This window comes from Oncorhynchus kisutch, linkage group LG12 (assembly GCF_002021735.2).
Source record: "Oncorhynchus kisutch isolate 150728-3 linkage group LG12, Okis_V2, whole genome shotgun sequence".
NCBI lineage: Eukaryota > Metazoa > Chordata > Actinopteri > Salmoniformes > Salmonidae > Oncorhynchus > Oncorhynchus kisutch.
In genome coordinates, this window is record NC_034185.2 from 6,585,995 (window position 1) to 6,613,983 (window position 27,989).

At 44.5% G+C, this 27,989-nt stretch overlaps 1 protein-coding gene across 1 annotated transcript; it reads left to right on the top strand.

Moving 5' to 3' along the window:
- The first annotated feature begins 1,390 nt into the window (after positions 1-1,390).
- LOC109879164 (proenkephalin-A) lies at positions 1,391-26,318 on the top strand. The gene is made up of 3 exons (XM_031836783.1): positions 1,391-1,608; positions 18,114-18,371; positions 23,909-26,318. Exons 2-3 carry the CDS (start codon positions 18,234-18,236, stop codon positions 24,650-24,652), a joined length of 882 nt encoding a protein of 293 aa, XP_031692643.1. The 5' UTR covers positions 1,391-1,608; positions 18,114-18,233; the 3' UTR covers positions 24,653-26,318.
- Positions 26,319-27,989: the final 1,671 nt, after the last annotated feature.

A 27,989-nucleotide genomic window follows, 5' to 3' on the forward strand; every position in this document is an offset into this window, starting at 1 on the left:
GCTGTCAAAGGACACCAGAAACAAAATTGTAGACCTGCACCAGGCTGGGAAGACGGAATCTGCAATAGGTAAGAAGCTTGGTTTGAAGAAATCAACTGTGGGAGCAATTATTAGGAAATGGAAGACATACAAGACCACTGATAATCTCCCTCGATCTGGGGCTCCACGCAAGATCTCACCCCGTGGGGTCAAAATGATCACAAGAACGGTGAGCAAAAATCCCAGAACCACACGGGGGGACCTAGTGAATGATCTGCAGAGAGCTGGGACCAAAGTAACAAAGCCTACCATCAGTAACACACTACGCCGCCAGAGACTCAAATCCTGCAGTGCCAGACGTGTCCCCCTGCTTAAGCCAGTACATGTCCAGGCCCGTCTGAAGTTTGCTAGAGAGCATTTGGATGATCCAGAAGAAGATTGTGAGAATGTCATATGGTCAGATGAAAGCAAAATATAACTTTTTGGTAAAAACTCAACTCGTCGTGTTTGGAGGACAAAGAATGCTGAGTTGCATCCAAAGAACGCCATACCTACTGTGAAGCATGGGGGTGGAAACATCATGCTTTGGGGCTGTTTTTCTGCAAATGGACCAGGACGACTGATCCGTGTAAAGGAAAGAATGAATGGGGCCATGTATCATAAGATTTTGAGTGAAAACCTCCTTCCATCAACAAGGGCATTGAAGATGAAACGTGGCTGGGTCTTTCAGCATGACAATGATCCCAAACACACCGCACGGGCAACGAAGGAGTGGCTTCGTAAGAAGCATTTCAAGGTCCTGGAGTGGCCTAGCCAGTCTCCAGATCTCAACCCCATAGAAAATCTTTGGAGGGAGTTCGTGTTGCCCAGCAACAGCCCCAAACATCACTGCTCTAGAGGAGATCTGCAAGGAGGAATGGGCCAAAATACCAGCAACAGTGTGTGAAAACCTTGTGAAGACTTACAGAAAAGGTTTGACCTCTGTCATTGCCAACAAAGGGTATATAACAAAGTATTGAGTTAAACTTTTGTTATTGACCAAATACTTACTTTCCACCATAATTTGCAAATAAATTCATAAAAAATCCTACAATGGGATTTTCTGGATATTGTTTTTCTCATTTTGTCTGTCATAGTTGAAGTGTACCTATGATGAAAATTACAGGCCTCTTTTTAAGTGGGAGAACTTGCACAATCGGTGGCTGACTAAATACTTTTTTGCCCCACTGTACATACAGTCTGTAGATATATTTTATATCCCATTAGTTTGTTTCTAGAGGACTAGAGATAGTAAGTGACTTAGACCATGCCTCATAAATTGCGTCAGCGTTGATCACGGAATGAGTGTATGGGTAGCTCCACTTTGTGCGTAACAGGGCATACCCCCACCTGCCTCGCTCTCTCCCCGCCGCGGGCTATGTGAATGGTGAGTGAGGGGAAGGCGGGCGGGGTGGGTCGTTGTGCGAGGAGGAAAAGGGGGGTGTCTCGCTATAAGAAGCCAAAAGAGACCGATGCAGTCAGTTGGTTCTGTCAAACTCTCCAAGCGTTAATAAGGATAAGACCTAACTACTGTCTACCACTCTGCATCTACAAGAGACTGAGATACGGTTTTATAAGCCACACATACGGGTAAGTGAGAGACTTCTCCGCTAGCACATACTGTTCTGAGAACCATATGTTTCTTAGGGCTTGGTGAGAGTGTGGTCGTCCTATGGTTATTATGTATACAACCTTCCCGACAATGTTCCGGGAATGGTGCAGGATGGGTGCTTGGCTTTGGAACATTATTATTAAATAATGTAATTTTCCTGATATTTCATGACTTCAACAGTGTTTATTTTGTTATTTTCTAAAAGTTCACACAGGGTTACATTCTAGGAACGTTCTTCGGCTGGTTTGGCATTGGGAATGTTGTCAAATAGTTTGGAAAATGTTAAGAAACAACTGTCTCCTGTGAGAAATTCAGTTCTTCAACATAACGTGTCCTACAGGTTTCCTCGTGGTTCTATTTAAAGTCAAGTTTTCAGCTCGTTCAGAGAACACAACAAGATAAAGGAGAGAGAGAGCGTTTTGTTGCTGCTGAGAACGGTATACGTTTTTAAATAAAACTCTTATGAAGTTGTTCTAGTGTTTTTTTATGCAAAGTTTTCATAAGGTTTTCAAGAGGTTTAATATTCTCGGGGAAAAAAACAATTTGAGAACATGACATTAAATAAAACCACGAGAAAACCTGTAGGAAATATTATTCTCAAGTACTGAAATTCTCACAGAAGAACATTTGTTTCTAAACGCTCTTGGAACAAACAGAAGAAAAAAAGCTCTGACGAAAGGCGGTGAGGCCGATACATGAAGCTTATTATTGTATCAGTGATACTATCAAGAGCAGTGTGCGGTTTCCTTTTTCATTCATCTTGTTCAACTGTTGCCTTGCACCTGCAAAAAAAAAAATCTTGCTCAGATGTGCGAGTGCCTTTTGAATTTTGAAGAACCCTAAATAGAACCATGAGGAAACCTGTAGGAAACGTTATGTTGAAGTACTGAAATTACCCACAGAAAAATGTCAAACCAATTGGAGAATATTCCCTAGAACGTTACGATAATGTATAACTTTTAGGAAACGTTTTTGTTAAAGTAATAAAATACCAAGAAAATAACGTTATTTTGTCCAAGTTCCTTAAATGTGCTGAGGATGTTCTGAAAACCAAGCAACTATCCCGCACCATTTCCAGAAAGTTTTGGCAAGGTTGTATGCAAAATAGCCAGAGGACAATCACACGCTCACCAATCTCTAAGAATGTTAATATCAGTTTAACGCCTTTACCTGGCATTACCCTGTTCACTTAATCATGATGGCGATGGTGATGGTAGTAGTTATGAATATGCATAATCTCTTCTACTGATCGGGAGAGAGAAAACTCTAATATAGATTGAACTAAATCAGCAATAAGCTAAGTAACGGCTGGCTAGAGTTGATCAAACGTTTAAACAATGCGCACAACATGTTACATTTATACTAACGCAACAGTAATATTTCTAGTTGGTTTATTAGGTCAAAATAGTAACTAGAAATCCACATAGAAATCCATGTCCGCAAGTAGGAATCTGGTGAACAGGAGTACCGTTTGTAGGGTATTAGGGTGATATTGTGAGTGTGTAATGTGCCCAATCAATGATGTAAGCGTGCAGAATTTATTTGCTCACCATAAGCCCTTACAGAAGGTAAACGCTAGCTTTAATTAGTTACTGCTAGCAGTGTCATTACCGGATTACCGGGGGGGGGGGGGGGGGGGGGGGGGTGTATCGTAGTGTTTTAATTTACATGCACTGGACCATGTACTTTACGAAGTTTGTAACAAGTGTTCTCTGAATGACGTACACATTTTATGCAGTGTTTTATGTAGTGTTTTATGTAGTGTTTTATGTAGTGTTTATGTAGTGTTTTAAGTAGTGTTTAAGTAGTGTTTTATGTAGTGTTTTATGTAGTGTTTTATGTAGTGTTTTATGTAGTGTTTTATGTCGTTTTATGTAGTGTTTTATGTGGTGTTTTAAGTGTACAACTGTGCACTCCATTATGTAGTTTTATGCCGATAGGTCTAGGTTCATTAAGTTAGCTAGCTCTAACAGAGGGGTTATTAAGGTAGCTAGCTCTAACAGAGGGGTTATTAAGGTAGCTAGCTCTAACAGAGGGGTTATTAAGGTAGCTAGCTCTAACAGAGGAGTTATTAAGGTAGCTAGCTCTAACAGAGGAGTTATTAAGTTAACGAGCTCTAACAGAGAGGTTATTAAGGTAGCTAGCTCTAACAGAGGGGTTATTAAGTTAACGAGCTCTAACAGAGGGGTTATTAAGGTAGCTAGCTCTAACAGAGGGGTTATTAAGTTAGCTAGCTCTAACAGAGGGGTTATTAAGTTAGCTAGCTCTAACAGAGGGGTTATTAAGTTAACGAGCTCTAACAGAGGGGTTATTAAGGTAGCTAGCTCTAACAGAGGGGTTATTAAGGTAGCTAGCTCTAACAGAGGGGTTATTAAGGTAGCTAGCTCTAACAGAGGGGTTATTAAGTTAACAAGCTCTAACAGAGGGGTTATTAAGGTAGCTAGCTCTAACAGAGGGGTTATTAAGGTAGCTAGCTCTAACAGAGGGGTTATTAAGGTAGCTAGCTCTAACAGAGGGGTTATTAAGTTAGCTAGCTCTAACAGAGGGGTTATTAAGGTAGCTAGCTCTAACAGAGGGGTTATTAAGTTAGCTAGCTCTAACAGAGGGGTTATTAAGTTAACGAGCTCTAACAGAGAGGTTATTAAGGTAGCTAGCTCTAACAGAGGAGTTATTAAGGTAGCTAGCTCTAACAGAGGAGTTATTAAGGTAGCTAGCTCTAACAGAGGGGTTATTAAGTTAGCTAGCTCTAACAGAGGAGTTATTAAGGTAGCTAGCTCTAACAGAGGAGTTATTAAGGTAGCTAGCTCTAACAGAGGAGTTATTAAGGTAGCTAGCTCTAACAGAGGAGTTATTAAGGTAGCTAGCTCTAACAGAGGGGAGTGCCCCCACACTGTCTATCTGTCCATCTGCAACCTTATGAGATCTCTGTGTCATAATGTCATATCAGAAATAGTTACGACAGTTATAGACATGCTAATTAAGGAACCAATTGAGGGTTCAACAAGCTAGCCATTCAAAAGAGCATGTTAAACACTCTTTTTGAACACAGAGTGAGTCCATGCAACTTATTATGTGATGTGTTAAGCACCATTTTTTAAATTCCTGAACATATTAAGGCTTGCCATAGCAAAGGGGTTCAATACTTATTGATTCAAAGCATTTAATCTTTTCTGTTTTTTTTTATACATTTTTTGATAAATTTGCAATAATTTAGAAAAACATCATTCCACTTTATTGGGTGTGTTGTGTCAGTAACACAAAATAAACTCTCAATTTAATCCAGTTCAAATTCAGTCTGTAACACACCAACATGTGGAAACAGTCAAGGGGTGTGAATACTTTCTGAAGGCCCTGTACATACCTATCCCTTATCCCTAGCGTCTGCTCTGTGACCCTGAATGACCTGCTTTCTGATGGCACTGCACATACCTATCCCTTATCCCCAGCCTCTGCTCTGTGACCCTGAATGACCTGCTGCTGTGTGATACCACAGCTGTGTGGATCCACACTGCAGGATGTGATACCACAGCTGTGTGGATCCACACTGCAGGATGTGATACCACAGATGTGTGGATCCACACTGCATGATGTGATACCACAGCTGTGTGGATCCACACTGCCGGATGTGATACCATAGCTGTGTGGATCCACACTGCAGGATGTGATACCACAGCTGTGTGGATCCACACTGCAGGATGTGATACCACAGCTGTGTGGATCCACACTGCAGGATGTGACACCACAGCTGTGTGGATCCACACTGCCGGATGTGATACCATAGCTGTGTGGATCCACACTGCAGGATGTGATACCACAGCTGTGTGGATCCACACTGCAGGATGTGATACCACAGCTGTGTGGATCCACACTGCAGGATGTGACACCACAGCTGTGTGGATCCACACTGCAGGATTATGGTGTATGTATGTGGTGTTTTTTGTTTAACTCTCCTTGTGGTGACCATGAAGTCTTTACAAGGATAGTAAAACAAGAAATATTTGGGGACATTTTCCCAGTCCCCCACAAGGAGAAATGTTATTTTAGGCTTTGGGATTGGGCTTAGGGTTAGGGTTACAATTAGAGTAAGGGGTCACGTTTAGAGTTAGGTTAAAGGCTGTCTGGCCCTTCGGCCTTGTGAATGTTGACCTGTTTAAAGGCCTTACTCACATCGGCTGCGGAGAGCGTGATCACAGTCTTCCGGAACAGCTGGTGCTCTCATGCGTGTTTCAGTGTAATTTGCCTCGATGCGAGCATAGAAGTAGTTTAGCTCGTCTGGAAGGCTTGTGTCACTGGGCAGCTCTTGGCTGTGTCTACAGCTTATCATGATATACTCTACCTCAGGCGAACAAAACCTAGAGACTTCCTTAGATATCGTACACCAGCTGTTATTTACAAAAATACAAAAAATACATAGTCTGCCGCCCCAGAGAGCTGTATTTTGGTAATGTCGTTGTTTGGCCACAACTCTGTGAAGCATAAGATATTGCAGTTTTGAATGTCCCGTTGGTAGTTTAATCTTCCGCGTAGGTCATTGATTTTATTTTCCAAAGATTGCACGTTTGCTAGCAGAATGGAAGGAAGTGGGGGTTTATACAATCGCCTACGAATTCTCAGAAGGCAGCCCGCCCTCCGGACCCTTTTTCTCCGCCTTCTCTTCATGCAAATGACCGGGATCTGTGCATGTTCCCGGGAAAGCAGTATATCATTCACGTCTGTCTCGTCAGAATCGTTAAAGGAAAAAAAAGGATTCTATCAGTCCGTGGTGAGTAATCACAGTCCTGATGTCCAGAAGTTATTTTCGGTCATAAGAGACAGTAGCAGAAACATTATGTAAGTTTAAAACAAGTTAAAAAGTTAAAAACAACGCAAAAAAAACAAAAAAAAAAACACAATTGGTTAGGAATACATAAAATGTCAGCCTTGTTCTCTGGCGCCATCTTAGTCAGATGATAAGAATGGAGACTTGAGTGGGATGATGATGCACCGGCAGCTGACCCAATCAGATTGTTATCTCCACCCTGGGAGGTGGAAACAATACAGACATCTAATAGGATTCATTTTCATAATTTCCTCCTCCAGGATCACCGCTAAAAGACACTTTCACTTCCACCCTGGGAGGTGGAAACAATACAGACATCTAATAGGATTCATTTTCATAATTTCCTCCTCCAGGATCACCGCTGAAAGACACTTTCACTTCCACCCTGGGAGGTGGAAACAATACAGACATCTAATAGGATTCATTTTCATAATTTCCCCCTCCAGGATCACCGCTGAAAGACACTTTCACTCAGACTTTCTCTGGTCTGTTATTTAATTGCCACTAACAGACTTGTTCTACTTTTACTGCTACTTTTTTCACGGGCCTTGGTGTCCGATAGGAACAAGACCATTGTAGTGAATTAGTTTCATGGGCCTTGGTGCCCGATAGTAACAAGACCATTGTAGTGAATTAGTTTCATGGGCCTTGTTGGAAACAAGACCATTGTAGAAAATTTGTTTCATGGGCCTTGTTGGAAACAAGACCATTGTATTGAATTAGTTTCATGGGCCTTGTTGGAAACAAGACCATTGTATTGAATTAGTTTCATGGGCCTTGTTGGAAACAAGACCCTTGTATTGAATTAGTTTCATGGGCCTTGTTGGAAACAAGACCATTGTAGAAAATTAGTTTCATGGGCCTTGTTGGAAACAAGACCATTGTAGAAAATCTGTTTCATGGGCCTTGTTGGAAACAAGACCATTGTATTGAATTAGTTTCATGGGCCTTGGTTTGAACAAGACCATTGTATTGAATTAGTTTCATGGGTCTTGGTGGAAACAAGACCATTGTATTGAATTAGTTTCATGGGTCTTGGTGGAAACAAGACCATTGTATTGAATTAGTTTCATGGGTCTTGGTGGAAACAAGACCATTGTAGTGAATTAGTTTCATGGGTCTTGGTTTGAACAAGACCATTGTATTGAATTAGTTTCATGGGCCTTGGTTTGAACAAGACCATTGTATTGAATTAGTTTCATGGGCCTTGGTTTGAACAAGACCATTGTATTGAATTAGTTTCATGGGCCTTGTTGGAAATAAGACCATTGTATTGAATTAGTTTCATGGGTCTTGGTTTGAACAAGACCATTGTATTGAATTAGTTTCATGGGCCTTGTTGGAAACAAGACCATTGTAGAAAATTTGTTTCATGGGCCTTGTTGGAAACAAGACCATTGTATTGAATTAGTTTCATGGGCCTTGGTTTGAACAAGACCATTGTATTGAATTAGTTTCATGGGCCTTGTTGGAAACAAGACCATTGTATTTAATTAGTTTCATGGGCCTTGTTGGAAACAAGACCATTGTATTGAATTAGTTTCATGGTCCTTGTTGGAAACAAGACCATTGTATTGAATTAGTTTCATGGGCCTTGTTGGAAACAAGACCATTGTAGAAAATTAGTTTCATGGGCCTTGTTGGAAACAAGACCATTGTAGTGAATTAGTTTCATGGGCCTTGGTTTGAACAAGACCATTGTATTGAATTAGTTTCATGGGTCTTGGTGGAAACAAGACCATTGTATTGAATTAGTTTCATGGGTCTTGGTGGAAACAAGACCATTGTAGTGAATTAGTTTAATGGGTCTTGGTTTGAACAAGACCATTGTATTGAATTAGTTTCATGGGCCTTGGTTTGAACAAGACCATTGTATTGAATTAGTTTCATGGGCCTTGGTTTGAACAAGACCATTGTATTGAATTAGTTTCATGGGTCTTGGTTTGAACAAGACCATTGTATTGAATTAATTTCATGGGCCTTGTTGGAAACAAGATCATTGTAGAAAATTAGTTTCATGGGCCTTGTTGGAAACAAGACCATTGTATTGAATTAGTTTCATGGGCCTTGGTTTGAACAAGACCATTGTATTGAATTAGTTTCATGAGTCTTGGTGGAAACAAGACCATTGTATTGAATTAGTTTCATGGGCCTTGGTTTGAACAAGACCATTGTATTGAATTAGTTTCATGGGTCTTGGTGGAAACAAGACCATTGTATTGAATTAGTTTCATGGGTCTTGTTGGAAACAAGACCATTGTAGTGAATTAGTTTCATGGGTCTTGGTGGAAACAAGACCATTGTATTGAATTAGTTTCATGGGTCTTGGTGCCCGATAGGAACAAGACCATTGTAGTGAATTAGTTTCATGGGCCTTGGTGGAAACAAGACCATTGTATTGAATTAGTTTCATGGGACTTGGTGCCCGATAGGAACAAGACCATTGTAGTGAATTAGGGACAGGATAGGCTAAATGGTGGAAACAAGACCATTGTAGTGAATTAGGGACAGGATAGGCTAAATGGTGGAAACAAGACCATTGTAGTGAATTAGGGACAGGATAGGCTAAATGGTGGAAACAAGACCATTGTAGTGAATTAGGGACAGGATAGGCTAAATGGTGGAAACAAGACCATTGTAGTGAATTAGGGACAGGATAGGCTAAATGGTGGAAACAAGACCATTGTAGTGAATTAGGGACAGGATAGGCTAAATGGTGGAAACAAGACCATTGTAGTGAATTAGGGACAGGATAGGCTAAATGGTGGAAACAAGACCATTGTAGTGAATTAGGGACAGGATAGGCTAAATGGTGGAAACAAGACCATTGTAGTGAATTGGGGACAGGATAGGCAAAACGGTGGAAACAAGACCATTGTAGTGAATTAGGGACAGGATAGGCTAAATGGTGGAAACAAGACCATTGTAGTGAATTAGGGACAGGATAGGCTAAATGGTGGAAACAAGACCATTGTATTGAATTAGGGCTAAAGGCTAAATGGTGGAAACAAGACCATTGTAGTGAATTAGGGACAGGATAGGCTAAATGGTGGAAACAAGACCATTGTAGTGAATTAGGGACAGGATAGGCTAAATGGTGGAAACAAGACCATTGTAGTGAATTAGGGACAGGATAGGCTAAATGGTGGAAACAAGACCATTGTAGTGAATTAGGGACAGGATAGGCTAAATGGTGGAAACAAGACCATTGTAGTGAATTAGGGACAGGATAGGCTAAATGGTGGAAACAAGACCATTGTAGTGAATTAGGGACAGGATAGGCTAAATGGTGGAAACAAGACCATTGTTTTGAATTAGGGACAGGATAGGCTAAATGGTGGAAACAAGACCATTGTAGTGAATTAGGGACAGGATAGGCTAAATGGTGGAAACAAGACCATTGTAGTGAATTAGGGACAGGATAGGCTAAATGGTGGAAACACGACCATTGTAGTGAATTAGGGACAGGATAGGCTAAATGGTGGAAACAAGACCATTGTAGTGAATTAGGGACAGGATAGGCTAACTGGTGGAAACAAGACCATTGTAGTGAATTAGGGACAGGATAGGCTAAATGGTGGAAACAAGACCATTGTAGTGAATTAGGGACAGGATAGGCTAAATGGTGGAAACAAGACCATTGTATTGAATTAGGGACAGGATAGGCTAAATGGTGGAAACAAGACCATTGTAGTGAATTAGGGACAGGATAGGCTAAATGGTGGAAACAAGACCATTGTAGTGAATTAGGGACAGGATAGGCTAAATGGTGGAAACAAGACCATTGTAGTGAATTAGGGACAGGATAGGCTAAATGGTGGAAACAAGACCATTGTAGTGAATTAGGGACAGGATAGGCTAAATGGTGGAAACAAGACCATTGTAGTGAATTTGGGACAGGATAGGCTAAATGGTGGAAACAAGACCATTGTAGTGAATTAGGGACAGGATAGGCTAAATGGTGGAAACAAGACCATTGTAGTGAATTAGGGACAGGATAGGCTAAATGGTGGAAACAAGACCATTGTAGTGAATTAGGGACAGGATAGGCTAAATGGTGGAAACAAGACCATTGTAGTGAATTAGGGACAGGATAGGCTAAATGGTGGAAACAAGACCATTGTAGTGAATTAGGGACAGGATAGGCTAAATGGTGGAAACAAGACCATTGTAGTGAATTAGGGACAGGATAGGCTAAATGGTGGAAACAAGACCATTGTAGTGAATTAGGGACAGGATAGGCTAAATGGTGGAAACAAGACCATTGTAGTGAATTAGGGACAGGATAGGCTAAATGGTGGAAACAAGACCATTGTAGTGAATTAGGGACAGGATAGGCTAAATGGTGGAAACAAGACCATTGTAGTGAATTAGGGACAGGATAGGCTAAATGGTGGAAACAAGACCATTGTAGTGAATTAGGGACAGGATAGGCTAAATGGTGGAAACAAGACCATTGTAGTGAATTAGGGACAGGATAGGCTAAATGGTGGAAACAATTCTTCCCTCTGTAATGTCTTGGAGTGTGTCTGAAATGGCACCCTATTCCCTACATAGTGCACTACTATAGACCAGAGCCCTATTTCCTACATAGTGCACTACTATAGACCAGAGCCCTATTCCCTACATAGTGCACTACTATAGACCAGAGCCCTATTCCCTACATAGTGCACTACTATAGACCAGAGCCCATTTCCTTACATAGTGCACTACTATAGACCAGAGCCCTATTCCCTACATAGTGCACTACTATAGACCAGAGCCCTATTCCCTACATAGTACACTACTATAGACCAGAGCCCTATTCCCTACATAGTGCACTACTATAGACCAGAGCCCTATTCCCTACATAGTGCACTACTATAGACCAGAGCCCATTTCCCTACATAGTTCACTACTATAGACCAGAGCCCTATTCCCTACATAGTGCACTACTATAGACCAGAGCCCTATTCCCTACATAGTGCACTACTATAGACCAGAGCCCTATTCCCTACATAGTGCACTACTATAGACCAGAGCCCTATTCCCTACATAGTGCACTACTATAGACCAGAGCCCAATTCCCTACATAGTGCACTACTTTAGACCAGAGCCCTATTCCCTACATAGTGCACTACTATAGACCAGAGCCCTATTCCCTACATAGTACACTACTATAGACCAGAGCCCTATTCCCTACATAGTACACTACTATAGACCAGAGCCCTATTCCCTACATAGTGCACTACTATAGACCAGAGCCCTATTCCCTACATAGTGCACTACTATAGACCAGAGCCCATTTCCCTACATAGTGCACTACTATAGACCAGAGCCCTATTCCCTACATAGTGCACTACTATAGACCAGAGCCCTATTCCCTACATAGTGCACTACTATAGACCAGAGCCCTATTCCCTACATAGTGCACTACTATAGACCAGAGCCCTATTCCCTACATAGTGCACTACTATAGACCAGAGCCCATTTCCCTACATAGTGCACTACTATAGACCAGAGCCCTATTCCCTACATAGTGCACTACTATAGACCAGAGCCCTATTCCCTACATAGTGCACTACTATAGACCAGAGCCCTATTCCCTACATAGTGCACTACTTTAGACCAGAGCCCTATTCCCTACATAGTGCACTACTATAGACCAGAGCCCTATTCCCTACATAGTGCACTACTTTAGACCAGAGCCCTATTCCCTACATAGTGCACTACTTTAGACCAGAGCCCTATTCCCTACATAGTGCACTACTATAGACCAGAGCCCTATTCCCTACATAGTGCACTACTTTAGACCAGAGCCCTATTCCCTACATAGTGCACTACTATAGACCAGAGCCCTATTCCCTACATAGTACACTACTATAGACCAGAGCCCTATTCCCTACATAGTACACTACTATAGACCAGAGCCCTATTCCCTACATAGTGCACTACTATAGACCAGAGCCCTATTCCCTACATAGTGCACTACTATAGACCAGAGCCCATTTCCCTACATAGTGCACTACTATAGACCAGAGCCCTATTCCCTACATAGTGCACTACTATAGACCAGAGCCCTATTCCCTACATAGTGCACTACTATAGACCAGAGCCCTATTCCCTACATAGTGCACTACTATAGACCAGAGCCCTATTCCCTACATAGTGCACTACTATAGACCAGAGCCCTATTCCCTACATAGTGCACTACTATAGACCAGAGCCCATTTCCCTACATAGTGCACTACTATAGACCAGAGCCCTATTCCCTACATAGTGCACTACTATAGACCAGAGCCCTATTCCCTACATAGTGCACTACTATAGACCAGAGCCCATTTCCCTACATAGTGCACTACTATAGACCAGAGCCCTATTCCCTACATAGTGCACTACTATAGACCAGAGCCCTATTCCCATCATAGTGCACTACTATAGACCAGAGCCCTATTCCCTACATAGTGCACTACTTTAGACCAGAGCCCTATTCCCTACATAGTGCACTACTATAGACCAGAGCCCTATTCCCTACATAGTGCACTACTTTAGACCAGAGCCCTATTCCCTACATAGTGCACTACTTTAGACCAGAGCCCTATTCCCTACATAGTGCACTACTATAGACCAGAGCCCTATTCCCTACATAGTGCACTACTATAGACCAGAGCCCTATTCCCTACATAGTGCACTACTATAGACCAGAGCCCTATTCCCTACATAGTGCACTACTATAGACCAGAGCCCTATTCCCTACATAGTGCACTACTATAGACCAGAGCCCTATTCCCTACATAGTGCACTACTATAGACCAGAGCCCTATTCCCTACATAGTGCACTACTTTAGACCAGAGCCCTATTCCCTACATAGTGCACTCTATAGACCAGAGCCCTATTCCCTACATAGTGCACTACTATAGACCAGAGCCCATTTCCCTACATAGTGCACTACTATAGACCAGAGCCCTATTCCCTACATAGTGCACTACTATAGACCAGAGCCCTATTCCCTACATAGTGCACTACTATAGACCAGAGCCCTATTCCCTACATAGTGCACTACTTTAGACCAGAGCCCTATTCCCTACATAGTGCACTACTATAGACCAGAGCCCTATTCCCTACATAGTGCACTACTTTAGACCAGAGCCCTATTCCCTACATAGTGCACTACTTTAGACCAGAGCCCTATTCCCTACATAGTGCACTACTATAGACCAGATCCCTATTCCCTACATAGTGCACTACTTTAGACCAGAGCCCTATTCCCTACATAGTGCACTACTATAGACCAGAGCCCTATTCCCTACATAGTGCACTACTATAGACCAGAGCCCTATTCCCTACATAGTGCACTACTATAGACCAGAGCCCATTTCCCTACATAGTGCACTACTATAGACCAGAGCCCTATTCCCTACATAGTGCACTACTATAGACCAGAGCCCTATTCCCTACATAGTGCACTACTATAGACCAGAGCCCTATTCCCTACATAGTGCACTACTATAGACCAGAGCCCTATTCCCTACATAGTGCACTACTATAGACCAGAGCCCATTTCCCTACATAGTGCACTACTATAGACCAGAGCCCTATTCCCTACATAGTGCACTACTATAGACCAGAGCCCTATTCCCTACATAGTGCACTACTATAGACCAGAGCCCTATTCCCTACATAGTGCACTACTTTAGACCAGAGCCCTATTCCCTACATAGTGCACTACTATAGACCAGAGCCCTATTCCCTACATAGTGCACTACTTTAGACCAGAGCCCTATTCCCTACATAGTGCACTACTTTAGACCAGAGCCCTATTCCCTACATAGTGCACTACTATAGACCAGAGCCCTATTCCCTACATAGTGCACTACTTTAGACCAGAGCCCTATTCCCTACATAGTGCACTACTATAGACCAGAGCCCTATTCCCTACATAGTACACTACTATAGACCAGAGCCCTATTCCCTACATAGTACACTACTATAGACCAGAGCCCTATTCCCTACATAGTGCACTACTATAGACCAGAGCCCTATTCCCTACATAGTGCACTACTATAGACCAGAGCCCATTTCCCTACATAGTGCACTACTATAGACCAGAGCCCTATTCCCTACATAGTGCACTACTATAGACCAGAGCCCTATTCCCTACATAGTGCACTACTATAGACCAGAGCCCTATTCCCTACATAGTGCACTACTATAGACCAGAGCCCTATTCCCTACATAGTGCACTACTATAGACCAGAGCCCTATTCCCTACATAGTGCACTACTATAGACCAGAGCCCATTTCCCTACATAGTGCACTACTATAGACCAGAGCCCTATTCCCTACATAGTGCACTACTATAGACCAGAGCCCTATTCCCTACATAGTGCACTACTATAGACCAGAGCCCATTTCCCTACATAGTGCACTACTATAGACCAGAGCCCTATTCCCTACATAGTGCACTACTATAGACCAGAGCCCTATTCCCATCATAGTGCACTACTATAGACCAGAGCCCTATTCCCTACATAGTGCACTACTTTAGACCAGAGCCCTATTCCCTACATAGTGCACTACTATAGACCAGAGCCCTATTCCCTACATAGTGCACTACTTTAGACCAGAGCCCTATTCCCTACATAGTGCACTACTTTAGACCAGAGCCCTATTCCCTACATAGTGCACTACTATAGACCAGAGCCCTATTCCCTACATAGTGCACTACTATAGACCAGAGCCCTATTCCCTACATAGTGCACTACTATAGACCAGAGCCCTATTCCCTACATAGTGCACTACTATAGACCAGAGCCCTATTCCCTACATAGTGCACTACTATAGACCAGAGCCCTATTCCCTACATAGTGCACTACTATAGACCAGAGCCCTATTCCCTACATAGTGCACTACTTTAGACCAGAGCCCTATTCCCTACATAGTGCACTCTATAGACCAGAGCCCTATTCCCTACATAGTGCACTACTATAGACCAGAGCCCATTTCCCTACATAGTGCACTACTATAGACCAGAGCCCTATTCCCTACATAGTGCACTACTATAGACCAGAGCCCTATTCCCTACATAGTGCACTACTATAGACCAGAGCCCTATTCCCTACATAGTGCACTACTTTAGACCAGAGCCCTATTCCCTACATAGTGCACTACTATAGACCAGAGCCCTATTCCCTACATAGTGCACTACTTTAGACCAGAGCCCTATTCCCTACATAGTGCACTACTTTAGACCAGAGCCCTATTCCCTACATAGTGCACTACTATAGACCAGATCCCTATTCCCTACATAGTGCACTACTTTAGACCAGAGCCCTATTCCCTACATAGTGCACTACTATAGACCAGAGCCCTATTCCCTACATAGTGCACTACTTTAGACCAGAGCCCTATTCCCTACATAGTGCGCTACTTTAGACCAGAGCTCTATTGGGTGTAGGGTGTCTTTTCAGAAGCACTTTGGCGTCCTCAACACTATCTTCACTTCACTCTATCAGGTCAAACAAACACATTAAACAGGAAGCAGGAGATCGTTAAAAATCCCTTCTCAAAAAGAAATAATGAAGTATTAATGACGAATTAAGATTTTATAGGTATGAGAAGGACATTTTCTCTTCAAAAAGGCCTGTTATTTAATTACCTCGTCTGACCCAGACTAAACAGAATAGCCCATTCGGGATTCAATCTGCAGGTTAAAAAATAAAATAAAATACGCTAGAAAAGACCGAAGTGACTGTACTATGTGAAATCTTAATGCCTTATCGTCTTCATGATCCGAACATCCCACTTAACGGCCGCACGCAGACAGAGAATGATTCCCAAAATGGCACCCTATTCCCTATATAGTGCACTACGTTTGATGGGTTCTGGTCTAAAGTAGTGCACTACGTTTGATGGGCTCTGGTCTAAAGTAGTGCACTACGTTTGATGGGCTCTGGTCTAAAGTAGTGCACTACGTAGGGAATAGGGTGTCATTCGGGACGCAGGTATAGAGACTGGTCAGTTATTGGGTGTTTATGTCTCTATTGTTCCTGTCAGTCAAAGGGTTTTAAGCTCTTATGTTTTCTCACGAACGCAGGAGGAGAGTCCAGGGACAACATGAGTCAGAGCTTCGTTGGTTTGGACGGATCGTGAGCAAGCCCTGAGTGTTCCTTCCTTCGTGTTCCCCCACTCTCTCTTTTTCTTGTTCCCTCACTTTCATTCATTTCCTCCTCATTTATAAACCACGAGGCAGCTAATTCATACCACAATTACTGAGCCTGATGAGATGGAGTTCTGTTAATGAACTTCACTTTAACTCTGAAATGAAAGTTTTGTATGAAACAGCTGGTGCTGTATGGTTATAGACCAATTGAGAACTTTCTGCTCGTTGACTCTCTGTGCTTTACAAAACAGGCCCTCCAGATCCAGCTATCCTATCTCGAAACACCTATTTAACTTTTCTGTATTGACTTATGCTGTTGTGGTTGTTGTTGCTGTGACGATATCATACATCTGTGAATCTGCTCACTAGTCTGGCTGACCCGACTCACATGGTGTCAGCCGGAATACCTGCTCACCCCTTTGAAATGAACATTTTGAAATGAGCGACTAACCTCCTCCTTCTCTTTCTCCTTCTCCTCCTACTTCTCCTCCTTCTACTTCTTCTCCTTCTCCTCCTCCTCCTCCTTCTACTTCTTCTCCTTCTACTTCTCCTTCTGCTCCTCCTCCTCCTCCTCATCCTTCTCCTCCTTCGCCTCCTTCTTCTCCTTCTCCTCCTCCTTCTACTTCTTCTCCTTCTTCTACTTCTACTTCTTCTCCTCTACTACTTCTCCTCCTCCTCCTCCTACTTCTGCTCTTCCTCCTTCTTCTACTTCTCCCCCTTCTCCTCCTCCTCCTACTTCTCCTCTTCCTCCTCCTCCTTCTACTTCTCCTCCTCCTCCTCCTCCTTCTTTTCATTCTCCTTCTTCTCCTTCTCCTCCTCCTTCTACTTCTCCTTCTCCTCCTTCTTCTCCTCCTCCTTCTACTTCTTCTACTTCTTCTCCTCCTTCTTCTCCTTCTCCTCCTCCTTCTCCTTCTCCTCCTTCTTCTCCTCCTCCTTCTACTTCTTATCCTTCTTCTCCTTCTCCTTCTCCTCCTTCTTCTCCTCCTCCTTCTACTTCTTCTCCTTCTTCTACTTCTCCTTCTTCTCCTTCTCCTTCTCCTTCTCCTTCTCCTTCTTCTCCTTCTTCTCCTCCTCCTTCTACTTCTTCTCCTTCTACTTCTTCTCCTTCTTCTACTCCTCCGTCTCCTCCTCCTCCTCCTTATCCTCTTCCTCCTACTTCTACTTCTCCTCCTTCTACTTCTCCTTCTTCTTCTCCTCCTTCTCATTCTCCTTCTTCTCTTTGTCCTCCTCCTTCTCCTCCTTCTTCTCCTTCTCCTCCTCCTTCTCCTTCTCCTCCTTCTTCTCCTTCTACTTCTCCTCCTCCTTCTCCTTCTTCTCCTCCTCCTTCTACTTCTCCTCCTTCTTCTCATTCTCCTTCTTCTCTTTGTCCTCCTCCTTCTCCTTCTCCTTCTACTTCTCCTCCTCCTTCTCCTCCTCCTCCTCCTCCTTCTCCTCCTTCTTCTCCTTCTCTTCCTCCTTCTCCTCCTCCTTCTTCTTCTTCTTCTTCTAACTCCTTTTCCTCACCTCTATCTCTTCCCAACAGGTTCTGCGCTACACTTGACACCCTAAAACCCTGCCCTACACCCTCAGGCCTCCACCCTCCTCCCGTCCCTATCCTGCATCCCTCTTGTCTGTCCGACTGGGTGTCCCTCTGTAGTGAGTCATGAAGTGGCCTCTGTGGAGCCTGCTGCTGCTGCTGTGCCGGTGTAGCCCAGGACAGAGTGGCTGCCAGGGGGACTGCCTGGCCTGTGGCCTCCTACTATCCAACCCCCAGAGCCAGCAGCAAGTGTTCAATACACTGGTGTGTGTGTGTGTGTGTGTGTGTGTGTGTGTGTGTGTGTGTGTGTGTGTGTGTGTGTGTGTGTGTGTGTGTGTGTGTGTGTGTGTGTGTGTGTGTGTGTGTGTGTGTGTGTGTGTGTGTAGTGCATTGAGAAATTATTCCGACCATTTCATTTGTTACCCATTGTGTTACCTTACAGCCTTATTCTAAAAATGGATTAGATAAGAAAAAAATCCCTCATCAATCGACACACAATACCCCATAACGACAAAGAGAAAACAGGTTTGTAGAAAGTTCTGCAAATGTATTACAAATATAACAAATATTGATTGGACATGATTTGGAAAGGCACAGACCTGTATATTTAAGGTCCCACAGTTGACAGTGCATGTCAGAGACAGAATCCAAGCCTTGAGGTCGAAGGAATTGTCCGTAGAGCTCCGAGACAGGATTGTGTCGAGGCACAGATCTGGGGAAGGTCACCAAAACATTTATGCAGCAATGAAGGTCCCCAAGAACACAGTGGCCTCCATCATTCTTAAATGGAAGAAGTTTGGAACCACCAAGACTCGTCCTAGAGCTGGCCGCCTGGCCAAACTGAACAATTGGGCAGAAGGGCTTTGTCCAAGGAGGTGACCAAGATTTGATTTGTTTTGGATTTAATTTGAAGAGCCTGAAATCCAAGCGTCACGTCTGAAGGAAACCAGGCACCGCTCATAACCTGGCCAATACCATCCCTACGGTGAAGCATGGAGGAGGTGGCAGCATCATGCTGTGGGGATGTTTTTCAGTGGCAGGGACTGGGAGACTAGAATTCACCTTCCAACAGGACAATGCCCCTAAGCAGGCAGCCAAAACAACGCAGGAGAGGCTTCGGGACAAGTCTATGAATGTCCTTGAGTGGCCAAGTCAGAGCCCGGACTTGAACCCAATCGAACATCTCTGGAGAGACCTGAAAATAGCTGTGCAGCGACACTCCCCATCCGACCTGACAGAGCTTGAGAGGATCTGCAGAGAAGAATGGGAGAACCTCCCCAATTACAGGTGTGCCAAGCTTGTAGCGTCATACCCAAGAATATTCGATGTTGTAATCGCTGACAAAGGTGCTTCAAAACTGTACTGAGTAAAGGGTCTGAATACTTATGTTAATGTTATATTATTATAACATTTTTCTTAAAACCTGTTTTTGCTTTGTCATTATGGGGTATTGTGTGTAGATTGAGGGATTAAAATTAGAATCAATTTTAGAATAAGGCTGTAATTTAACAACATTTGGAAAGGTCAAGGGGTCTGAATATTTTCCGAATGTACTGTATGCTTGTGTGTGCATATGCGTGTCCCACATGCAGCATGGGGATGATGGTTGAGTGGATGACGGCTGAGTGGATGACGGTTGTGTGGATGACGGTTGTTGTGGATGACGGTTGTTGTGGATGATGGTTGTTGTGGATGACGGTTGTTGTGGATGACGGTTGTTGTGGATGACGGTTGTTGTGGATGACGGTTGAGTGAATGACGGTTGTTGTGGATGACAGTTGAGTGGATGACGGTTGTGTAGATGACGGTTGTGTAGATTACGGTTGTGTAGATGACGGTTGAGTGGATGACGGTTGTGTGGATGACGGTTGTTGTGGATGACGGTTGTTGTGGATGACGGTTGTTGTGGATGACGGTTGTTGTGGATGACGGTTGTTGTGGATGACGGTTGAGTGGATGACGGTTGAGTGGATGACGGTTGAGTGGATGACGGTTGAGTGGATGACGGTTGTTGTGGATGACAGTTGAGTGGATGACGGTTGTGTAGATGACGGTTGTTGTGGATGACGGTTGAGTGGATGACAGTTGAGTGGATGACGGTTGTTGTGGATGACGGTTGAGTGGATGACGGTTGTGTAGATGACGGTTGTGTAGATGACGGTTGTGTAGATGACGGTTGTGTGGATGACGGTTGTGTGGATGACGGTTGTTGTGGATGACGGTTGTTGTGGATGACGGTTGTTGTGGATGACGGTTGTTGTGGATGACGGTTGAGTGGATGACGGTTGAGTGGATGACGGTTGTGTGGATGACGGTTGTTGTGGATGACGGTTGTTGTGGATGACGGTTGTTGTGGATGACGGTTGAGTGGATGACGGTTGAGTGGATGACGGTTGTTGTGGATGACAGTTGAGTGGATGACGGTTGTGTAGATGACGGTTGTTGTGGATGACGGTTGAGTGGATGACAGTTGAGTGGATGATGGTTGTTGTGGATGACGGTTGAGTGGATGACGGTTGTGTAGATGACGGTTGTGTAGATGACGGTTGTGTAGATGACGGTTGTGTGGATGACGGTTGTGTGGATGACGGTTGTTGTGGATGACGGTTGTTGTGGATGACGGTTGTTGTTGATGACGGTTGTTGTGGATGACGGTTGTTGTGGATGACGGTTGTTGTGGATGACGGTTGAGTGGATGACGGTTGAGTGGATGACAGTTGAGTGGATGACGGTTGTTGTGGATGACAGTTGAGTGGATGACGGTTGTGTAGATGACGGTTGTGTAGATGACGGTTGTGTAGATGACGGTTGTGTAGATGACGGTTGTGTGGTTGACGGTTGAGTGGATGACGGTTGTGTGGATGACAGTTGTGTGGATGAAGGTTGTTGTGGATGACGGTTGTGTAGATGACGGTTGTGTGGTTGACGGTTGAGTGGATGACGGTTGTGTGGATGACGGTTGAGTGGTTGACGGTTGAGTGGATGACGGTTGAGTGAATGGCGAATGTGTTGTTGACGGTTGTGTGGATGACGGTTGTGTGGATGACGGTTGTGTAGATGACGGTTGTGTGGATGACAGTTGTTGTGGATGATGGTTGTGTGGATGACGGTTGTGTAGATGACGGTTGTGTGGATGACGGTTGTTGTGGATGACGGTTGTGTAGATGACGGTTGTGTAGATGACGGTTGTGTGGTTGACGGTTGAGTGGATGACGGTTGTGTGGATGACAGTTGTGTGGATGACGGTTGTTGTGGATGACGATTGTGTAGATGACGGTTGTGTAGATGACGGTTGTGTAGATGACGGTTGTGTGGTTGACGGTTGAGTGGATGACGGTTGTGTGGATGACGGTTGTGTGGATGACGGTTGTTGTGGATGACGGTTGTGTAGATGACAGTTGTGTGGTTGACGGTTGAGTGGATGACGGTTGTGTGGATGACAGTTGTGTGGATGACGGTTGTTGTGGATGACGGTTGTGTAGATGACGGTTGTGTAGATGACGGTTGTGTGGTTGACGGTTGAGTGGATGACGGTTGTGTGGATGACGGTTGAGTGGTTGACGGTTGAGTGGATGACGGTTGTGTGGATGACGGTTGTGTAGATGACGGTTGTGTGGATGACGGTTGTTGTGGATGATGGTTGTGTGGATGACGGTTGTGTGGATGACGATTGTGTAGATGACGGTTGTGTGGATGACGGTTGTTGTGGATAACGGTTGTGTAGATGACGGTTGTGTAGATGACGGTTGTGTAGATGACGGTTGTGTGGTTGACGGTTGAGTGGATGACGGTTGTGTGGATGACAGTTGTGTGGATGACGGTTGTGTAGATGACGGTTGTGTAGATGACGGTTGTGTAGATGACGGTTGTGTGGTTGACGGTTGTGTGGATGACGGTTGTGTAGATGACGGTTGTGTGGATGACGGTTGTTGTGGATGACGGTTGTGTAGATGACGGTTGTGTAGATGACGGTTGTGTAGATGACGGTTGTGTGGTTGACGGTTGAGTGGATGACGGTTGTGTGGATGACGGTTGTGTGGATGACGGTTGTTGTGGATGACAGTTGTGTAGATGACGGTTGTGTAGATGACTTGTGTAGATGACGGTTGTGTGGTTGACGGTTGAGTGTATGACGGTTGAGTGGATGGCGGTTGTGTGGTTGACGGTTGTGTGGATGACGGTTGTGTGGATGACGGTTGTGTAGATGACGGTTGTGTGGATGACGGTTGTTGTGGATGACGGTTGTTGTGGATGACGGTTGTTGTGGATGACGGTTGTGTGGATGACGGTTGTGTAGATGACGGTTGTGTGGATGACAGTTGTTGTGGATGACGGTTGTCGTGGATGACGGTTGTGTGGATGACAGTTGTGTGGATGACGGTTGTGTGGATGACAGTTGTAGTGTGATCGTCATCATTTACTTGAAAAACACTATTAGTTTTTTTTTTACAACATTAGACCTGTAATTGAATATTGTGCCATTCGGGATGACTCATGGGACGTAGCAGTAGCAGTGCTAATGTAGATAATCGTTCTAATGATGCTTCTTTCTGTCTGAGGCAGCTTGAAGTAGAAAACTGCTGTTAAAACACTGTTAGAAATCTTGTCAATATTTTCTATGTTTACTCTTGTCTGGAGTGCCTGCCAGGTTAGGTGATGAGTTTTCAGTTTCGGGACTTAAAACACTGTTAGAAATCTTGTCAATATTTTCTATGTTTACTCTTGTCTGAAGTGCCTGCCAGGTTAGGTGATGAGTTTTCAGTTTCGGGACTATTATTTTTGTTGTTTTTCGGTACTTTGGTACTTTTTGGTACTTTTTCGCTGCAACTCCATACAGACTCGGGAGAGGAGACTACGGTGTTGTTTAAGTGTTCCCTTTATTTTTTTGAGCAGTGTAGTTTCCTCACCACACACTGAGAGAGATCATAAGGCCATTACATTTTTTTTAAAACCTTTATTTAACTAGGCAAGTCAGTTAAGAACAAATTCTTATTTTCAATGACGGCCTAGGAACAGTGGGTTAACTGCCTGTTCAGGGGGCAGAACGACAGATTTGTACTTTGTCACCTCGGGGATATGAACTTGCAACCTTTTGGTTACTAGTTCAATGTTCTAACCACTAGGCTACCCTGCCGCCCCAAGAGTTGGCATGCACCGACTCACACATTCACACACAGACACATTCAGATTGCTGGGAATAGTCCATCAGTCCACCTATTTGCTACGGGTAATGAATTAAAATTTTTAAACCATACAGACAGGTCAAACTACAGGCCTTGTGATGGAGGCGTATTTCAGGCTGAGGTAACAACGCCGGGCTATAGTGGACAACATCTCTACTCTTACTCCTCTGTCTGTTTGTCTGAGAGAGTACAGTATGAGACTGCAGTATGAGACTGCAGTGAGAGACTGCAGTGAGAGAGTACAGTGAGAGACTACAGTGAGAGACTGCAGTGAGAGAGTACAGTATGAGACTGCAGTGAGAGAGTGCAGTGAGAGAGTACAGTATGAGACTGCAGACTGCAGTATGAGACTGCAGTGAGAGAGTACAGTGAGAGACTAGAGTGAGAGACTGCAGTGAGAGAGTACAGTATGAGACTGCAGTATGAGACTGCAGTGAGAGACTACAGTGAGAGAGTACAGTATGAGACTACATTATGAGACTGCGGCTAGAGACTGCAGTGAGAGACTCCAGTATGAGATACAGTATGAGACTGCAGTATGAGATACAGTGAGAGACTGCAGTGAGAGAGTACAGTCTCTTTCATCTCTCTCTGCTCTTCTCTTCTGTCTGTCCACAGGTGTGTCTGTTGGAGTGTGACGGTCACGTCTCCCCTGCCCTCACCTGGGATCTGTGTCAGCGAGCCATGCTACCGCACTACCCCCTCCCACCAGACGATGGCGCTGTGTCTAAGAGAGCAGAGGAAAAACTGTCCTTAAACCATGGCCCCGTTGACCTGGAGTCAGATGGAAAAATGCTCTACTCTGCAGCCATGGGGCGCTACCAGCAGGATGGAGCGTACCAGGAAGACGAGGCCCTGGTGCGACGTGATTCCCAGTACGACTCCTCTCCGCTGGGCTTGACCGCAGAAGGAGACTCGCTGGCGCTGGGTATGGAGAGCAGGGAGGAGGAGGAGGAGGTCAGGAGGAGGAGGAGCGGCCAGGGGGAGGAAGGAGACTCGCTGGCGCTGGGTATGGAGAGCAGGGAGGAGGAGGAGGAGGTCAGGAGGAGGAGGAGCGGCCAGGGGGAGGAGGGAGACGAGGAGGATGCCGTGGTCCAGCTGACCAAGCGTTTCGGGGGCTTCCTGAAAGGTCGTCACAGTTACAGGAAGTTGATTGGCGGCCCGGAGAGGAAGTCGCTGCAGAAACGCCTCGGAGGGTTCATCGGGATCAGGAAGTCGGCCAGGAAGTGGAACAACCAGAAGAGGGTGAGCCAGCTCCTCCGGCAGTACCTGGGGATGACCGGCAGCAGAACCCCTGGTCGCGGTGTTGGGAGGTTCACTAACCCAGCCCAGGGCCTCAGGAGGCTACCCAGCCGGCTGTAGCCTTCCCTTCATCCCCTGGTGCCTCTCTGCTCTTCTCGTCTCCCGTGCCTCCACCCACATGGATCTGCTCTTCTCTTCTCCCGTGCCTCCACCCTCCCAGGTACCTCCTATAGAAATAGAATTACTATAGTTTACTACTTGCTTACTATTATGCTGGTATTCCATCCCCATTGTTACCAGCTACAGCTATGGGTACTGTGAACTCCCTCATTCCTCATCGGCCTTATGAAGAAGAGAAATGACATCATCATTCTGAAACCCATCCACCGTCGTGTGAAGAGTCGTAAGGAATGTTTCCTTCCGACTACTGCTCCCGACTACTGCTCCCGACTACCGCTCCCGACTACCGCTCCCGACTACCGCTCCCAGTTAATGAATAAAAAGTGCAATGTAATATTGTGTGTCGGTATTGTAAGGCCGTACTTCATGATACCATATCCTGGATATAGTACCACCCATGTTATGGTGATGATTGGGTATTTATGACGTATGTACGCACTTGATCTTTTTTTTTCATTTAAATCTTGAGAGAGTGAGGGTTGCAGTCGCTATTTGCACTGGTCTCTGGGTAATTCTACAACTGGTGGGTCTGCATCTTCTCTATTCTGAGTGCACTCTGAACGTTTTCAGAGCCCTTGAATGTTACGTTACAACTTTGTTGTATTAAATTATCCCCCCCCCCATCATTCTGCACACAACACCCCATAATGACAAAGCAAAAACAGAATTTCAGAAATGTTAATAACTACATAACTACCTTATTTACATACAGTACTCTCCAAAATGACTGGCACCCTGCCTGACTGGAAATGCACAAACAATACGTTATCTCTATAATTATATTGTTTATATTTTTTTTAAACTCAAAATACCAAACATGTGAGAAATACTCTACTTTATTAACGTTTCAATGGAACCAACCAAAATCAAGTATTGATTTAATTCAAAATCAATGTTCTCACAATGAATGGCACCCTTACAGATGATTATAAATAGCATCCAACATTAAAGAAGGAATAAATTCCACTTATTTAAGTTTATCTAAGTCTTAAGGAACTACTGTATATTGAGCCATTACATCACTTCCTGTTTCACTAGGGTATAAAAATGAGGTAACACACATGCAATATCCCGCTGTCATCCAACACCACGAGGAAAACAAAAGAACTAGCAGTTCAAAAAGAGACAGATGGTCGTAGACCTTCATAAATCTGGTCATGGCTACAAGAAGATCCACAAACAATTGGATATACCACTGAGCCCTGTCATACCACTGAGCCCTGTCATACCACTGAGCCCTGTCATACCACTGAGCCCTGTCATACCACTGAGCCCTGTCATACCACTGAGCCCTGTCATACCACTGAGCTGTCAGGGCAATTAGTAAAACATTAAAAAGATATAGAACCGTTGAAAACCTCACGGGTAGAGGACGCAAATACATCCCCCCCCCCCCAGGATAGGGAGGAGGATGGTGAGAGAAGCAACAAAATCCCCAAGAATCACTGTGAAAGAATTGCAGACCTTGGTGGCGTCTTGGGGTCACCAGGTTTCAAAAAGCACCATCAGACGCCACCTCCACAACCACAGGCTCTTTGGATGGGTTGCCAGAAAAAAAGCACCATCAGACGCCACCTCCACAACCACAGGCTCTTTGGAAGGGTTGCCAGAAGAAAGCACCATTAGATACCACCTCCACAACCACAGGCTCTTTGGAAGGGTTGCCAGAAGAAAGCACCATCAGACGCCACCTCCACAACCACAGGCTCTTTGGAAGGGTTGCCAGAAGAAAGCACCATCAGACGCCACCTCCACAACCACAGGCTCTTTGGAAGGGTTGCCAGAAGAAAGCCCTTTCTGACCTCCAGACACAGACACAAGCGCTTGAAGTTTACCAAACGTCATTTACATTATGACTGGAAGAAGGCGCTCTGATCAGATGAGACAAACATTGTACGTTTTGGTCAGATTCAGCATCGGCATGTTTGGCGGCGAAACAGAGATGCATACAAGGAGAGGCACATCATACCCACGGTGAAATATGGTGGTGGGTCACTGATGTTTTGGGGCTGTTTTAATTCCAGAGTTCCAGGGGTACTGGTTGAGATTGATGGCATAATGAATTCCACCAAGTATCAGGCAATTTTGTGTCAAAGCACAGATCTGGGGAAGGGTACCAAAACATTTTTGTAGCATTGAAGGTCCCCAAGAACACAGTGGCCTCCATCATTCTTAAATGGAAGAAGTTTGGAACCACCAAGACTCTTCCGACAGCTGGCCGCCCGGCCAAACTGAGCAATCAGGGGAGAAGGGCCTTGATCAGGGAGGTGACCAATAACCTGATGGTCATTCTGACAGAGCTCTAGAGTTCCTCTGTGGAGATGGGAGAACCTTCCAGAAGGACAACCACCTCTGCAGCACTCCACCAATCAGTCCTTTATGGTACAGTGACCAGACGGAAGCCACTCCTAAGTGAAAAGCATATGACAACCCGCTTGGAGTTTTCCAAAAGGCACCTAAAGGACTTTCAGACCATGAGAAACAAGATTCTCTGTTCTGATGAAACCAATATTGAACTCTTTGGCCTGAATGCCAAGCGTCACGTCTGGAGGAAACCTGGCACCATCCTTACGGCAAAGCATGGTGGTGGCAGCATCATGTTGTGGGGATGTTTTTCAGGGGCAGAGACTAGGAAACTAGTCAGGATTGATGGAAAGATGACGGGAGCAAAGTACATAGAGATCCTTGATGAAAACCTGCTCCAGAGCACTCAGAACGTGACTGGGGTGATGGTTCACCTTCCAACATGACAACAACCTTAAGCACACAGCCAAGACAATGCAGGAGTGGTTTCGGAACAAGACTTGAATGTCCTTGAGAGGCCCAGACAGTGCCCAGATTTGAACCCGATCAAACATCTCTGGAGAGACCTGAAAATAGCTGTGCAGCGACGCTCCCCATCCAACCTGACAGAGCTTTCAAGGATCTGCAGAGAAGAATGGGAGAAACTCCCCAAATACAGGTGTTCCAAGCATCATACCCAACAAGACTCGAGGCTGTAATCGCTGCCAAAGGTCCTGAATACTTATGTAAATGTAATAACGTCTTTTATATATATATATATATTTGCAAACATTTCTAAAAACCTGTTTTTGCTTTGTCATTATGGGGTATTGTGATGTCATTATGGGGTATTGTGATGTCATTATGGGGTATTGTGATGTCATTATGGGGTATTGTGATGTCATTATGGGGTATTGTGTGTAGATTGATGAGGGAAATAAGCAATTTAATCCATTTTAGATTAAGGCTGTAACGTAACAACATTTCAAAAAAA

Bases quoted from the DNA above. Each gene is read 5' to 3' on its own strand.
- LOC109879164 (XM_031836783.1), top strand. From the start codon at position 18,234: ATGAAGTGGCCTCTGTGGAGCCTGCTGCTGCTGCTGTGCCGGTGTAGC. The intron at 18,372-23,908 runs GTGTGTGTGTGT...GTCTGTCCACAG, and splicing joins AGCAAGTGTTCAATACACTG to GTGTGTCTGTTGGAGTGTGA.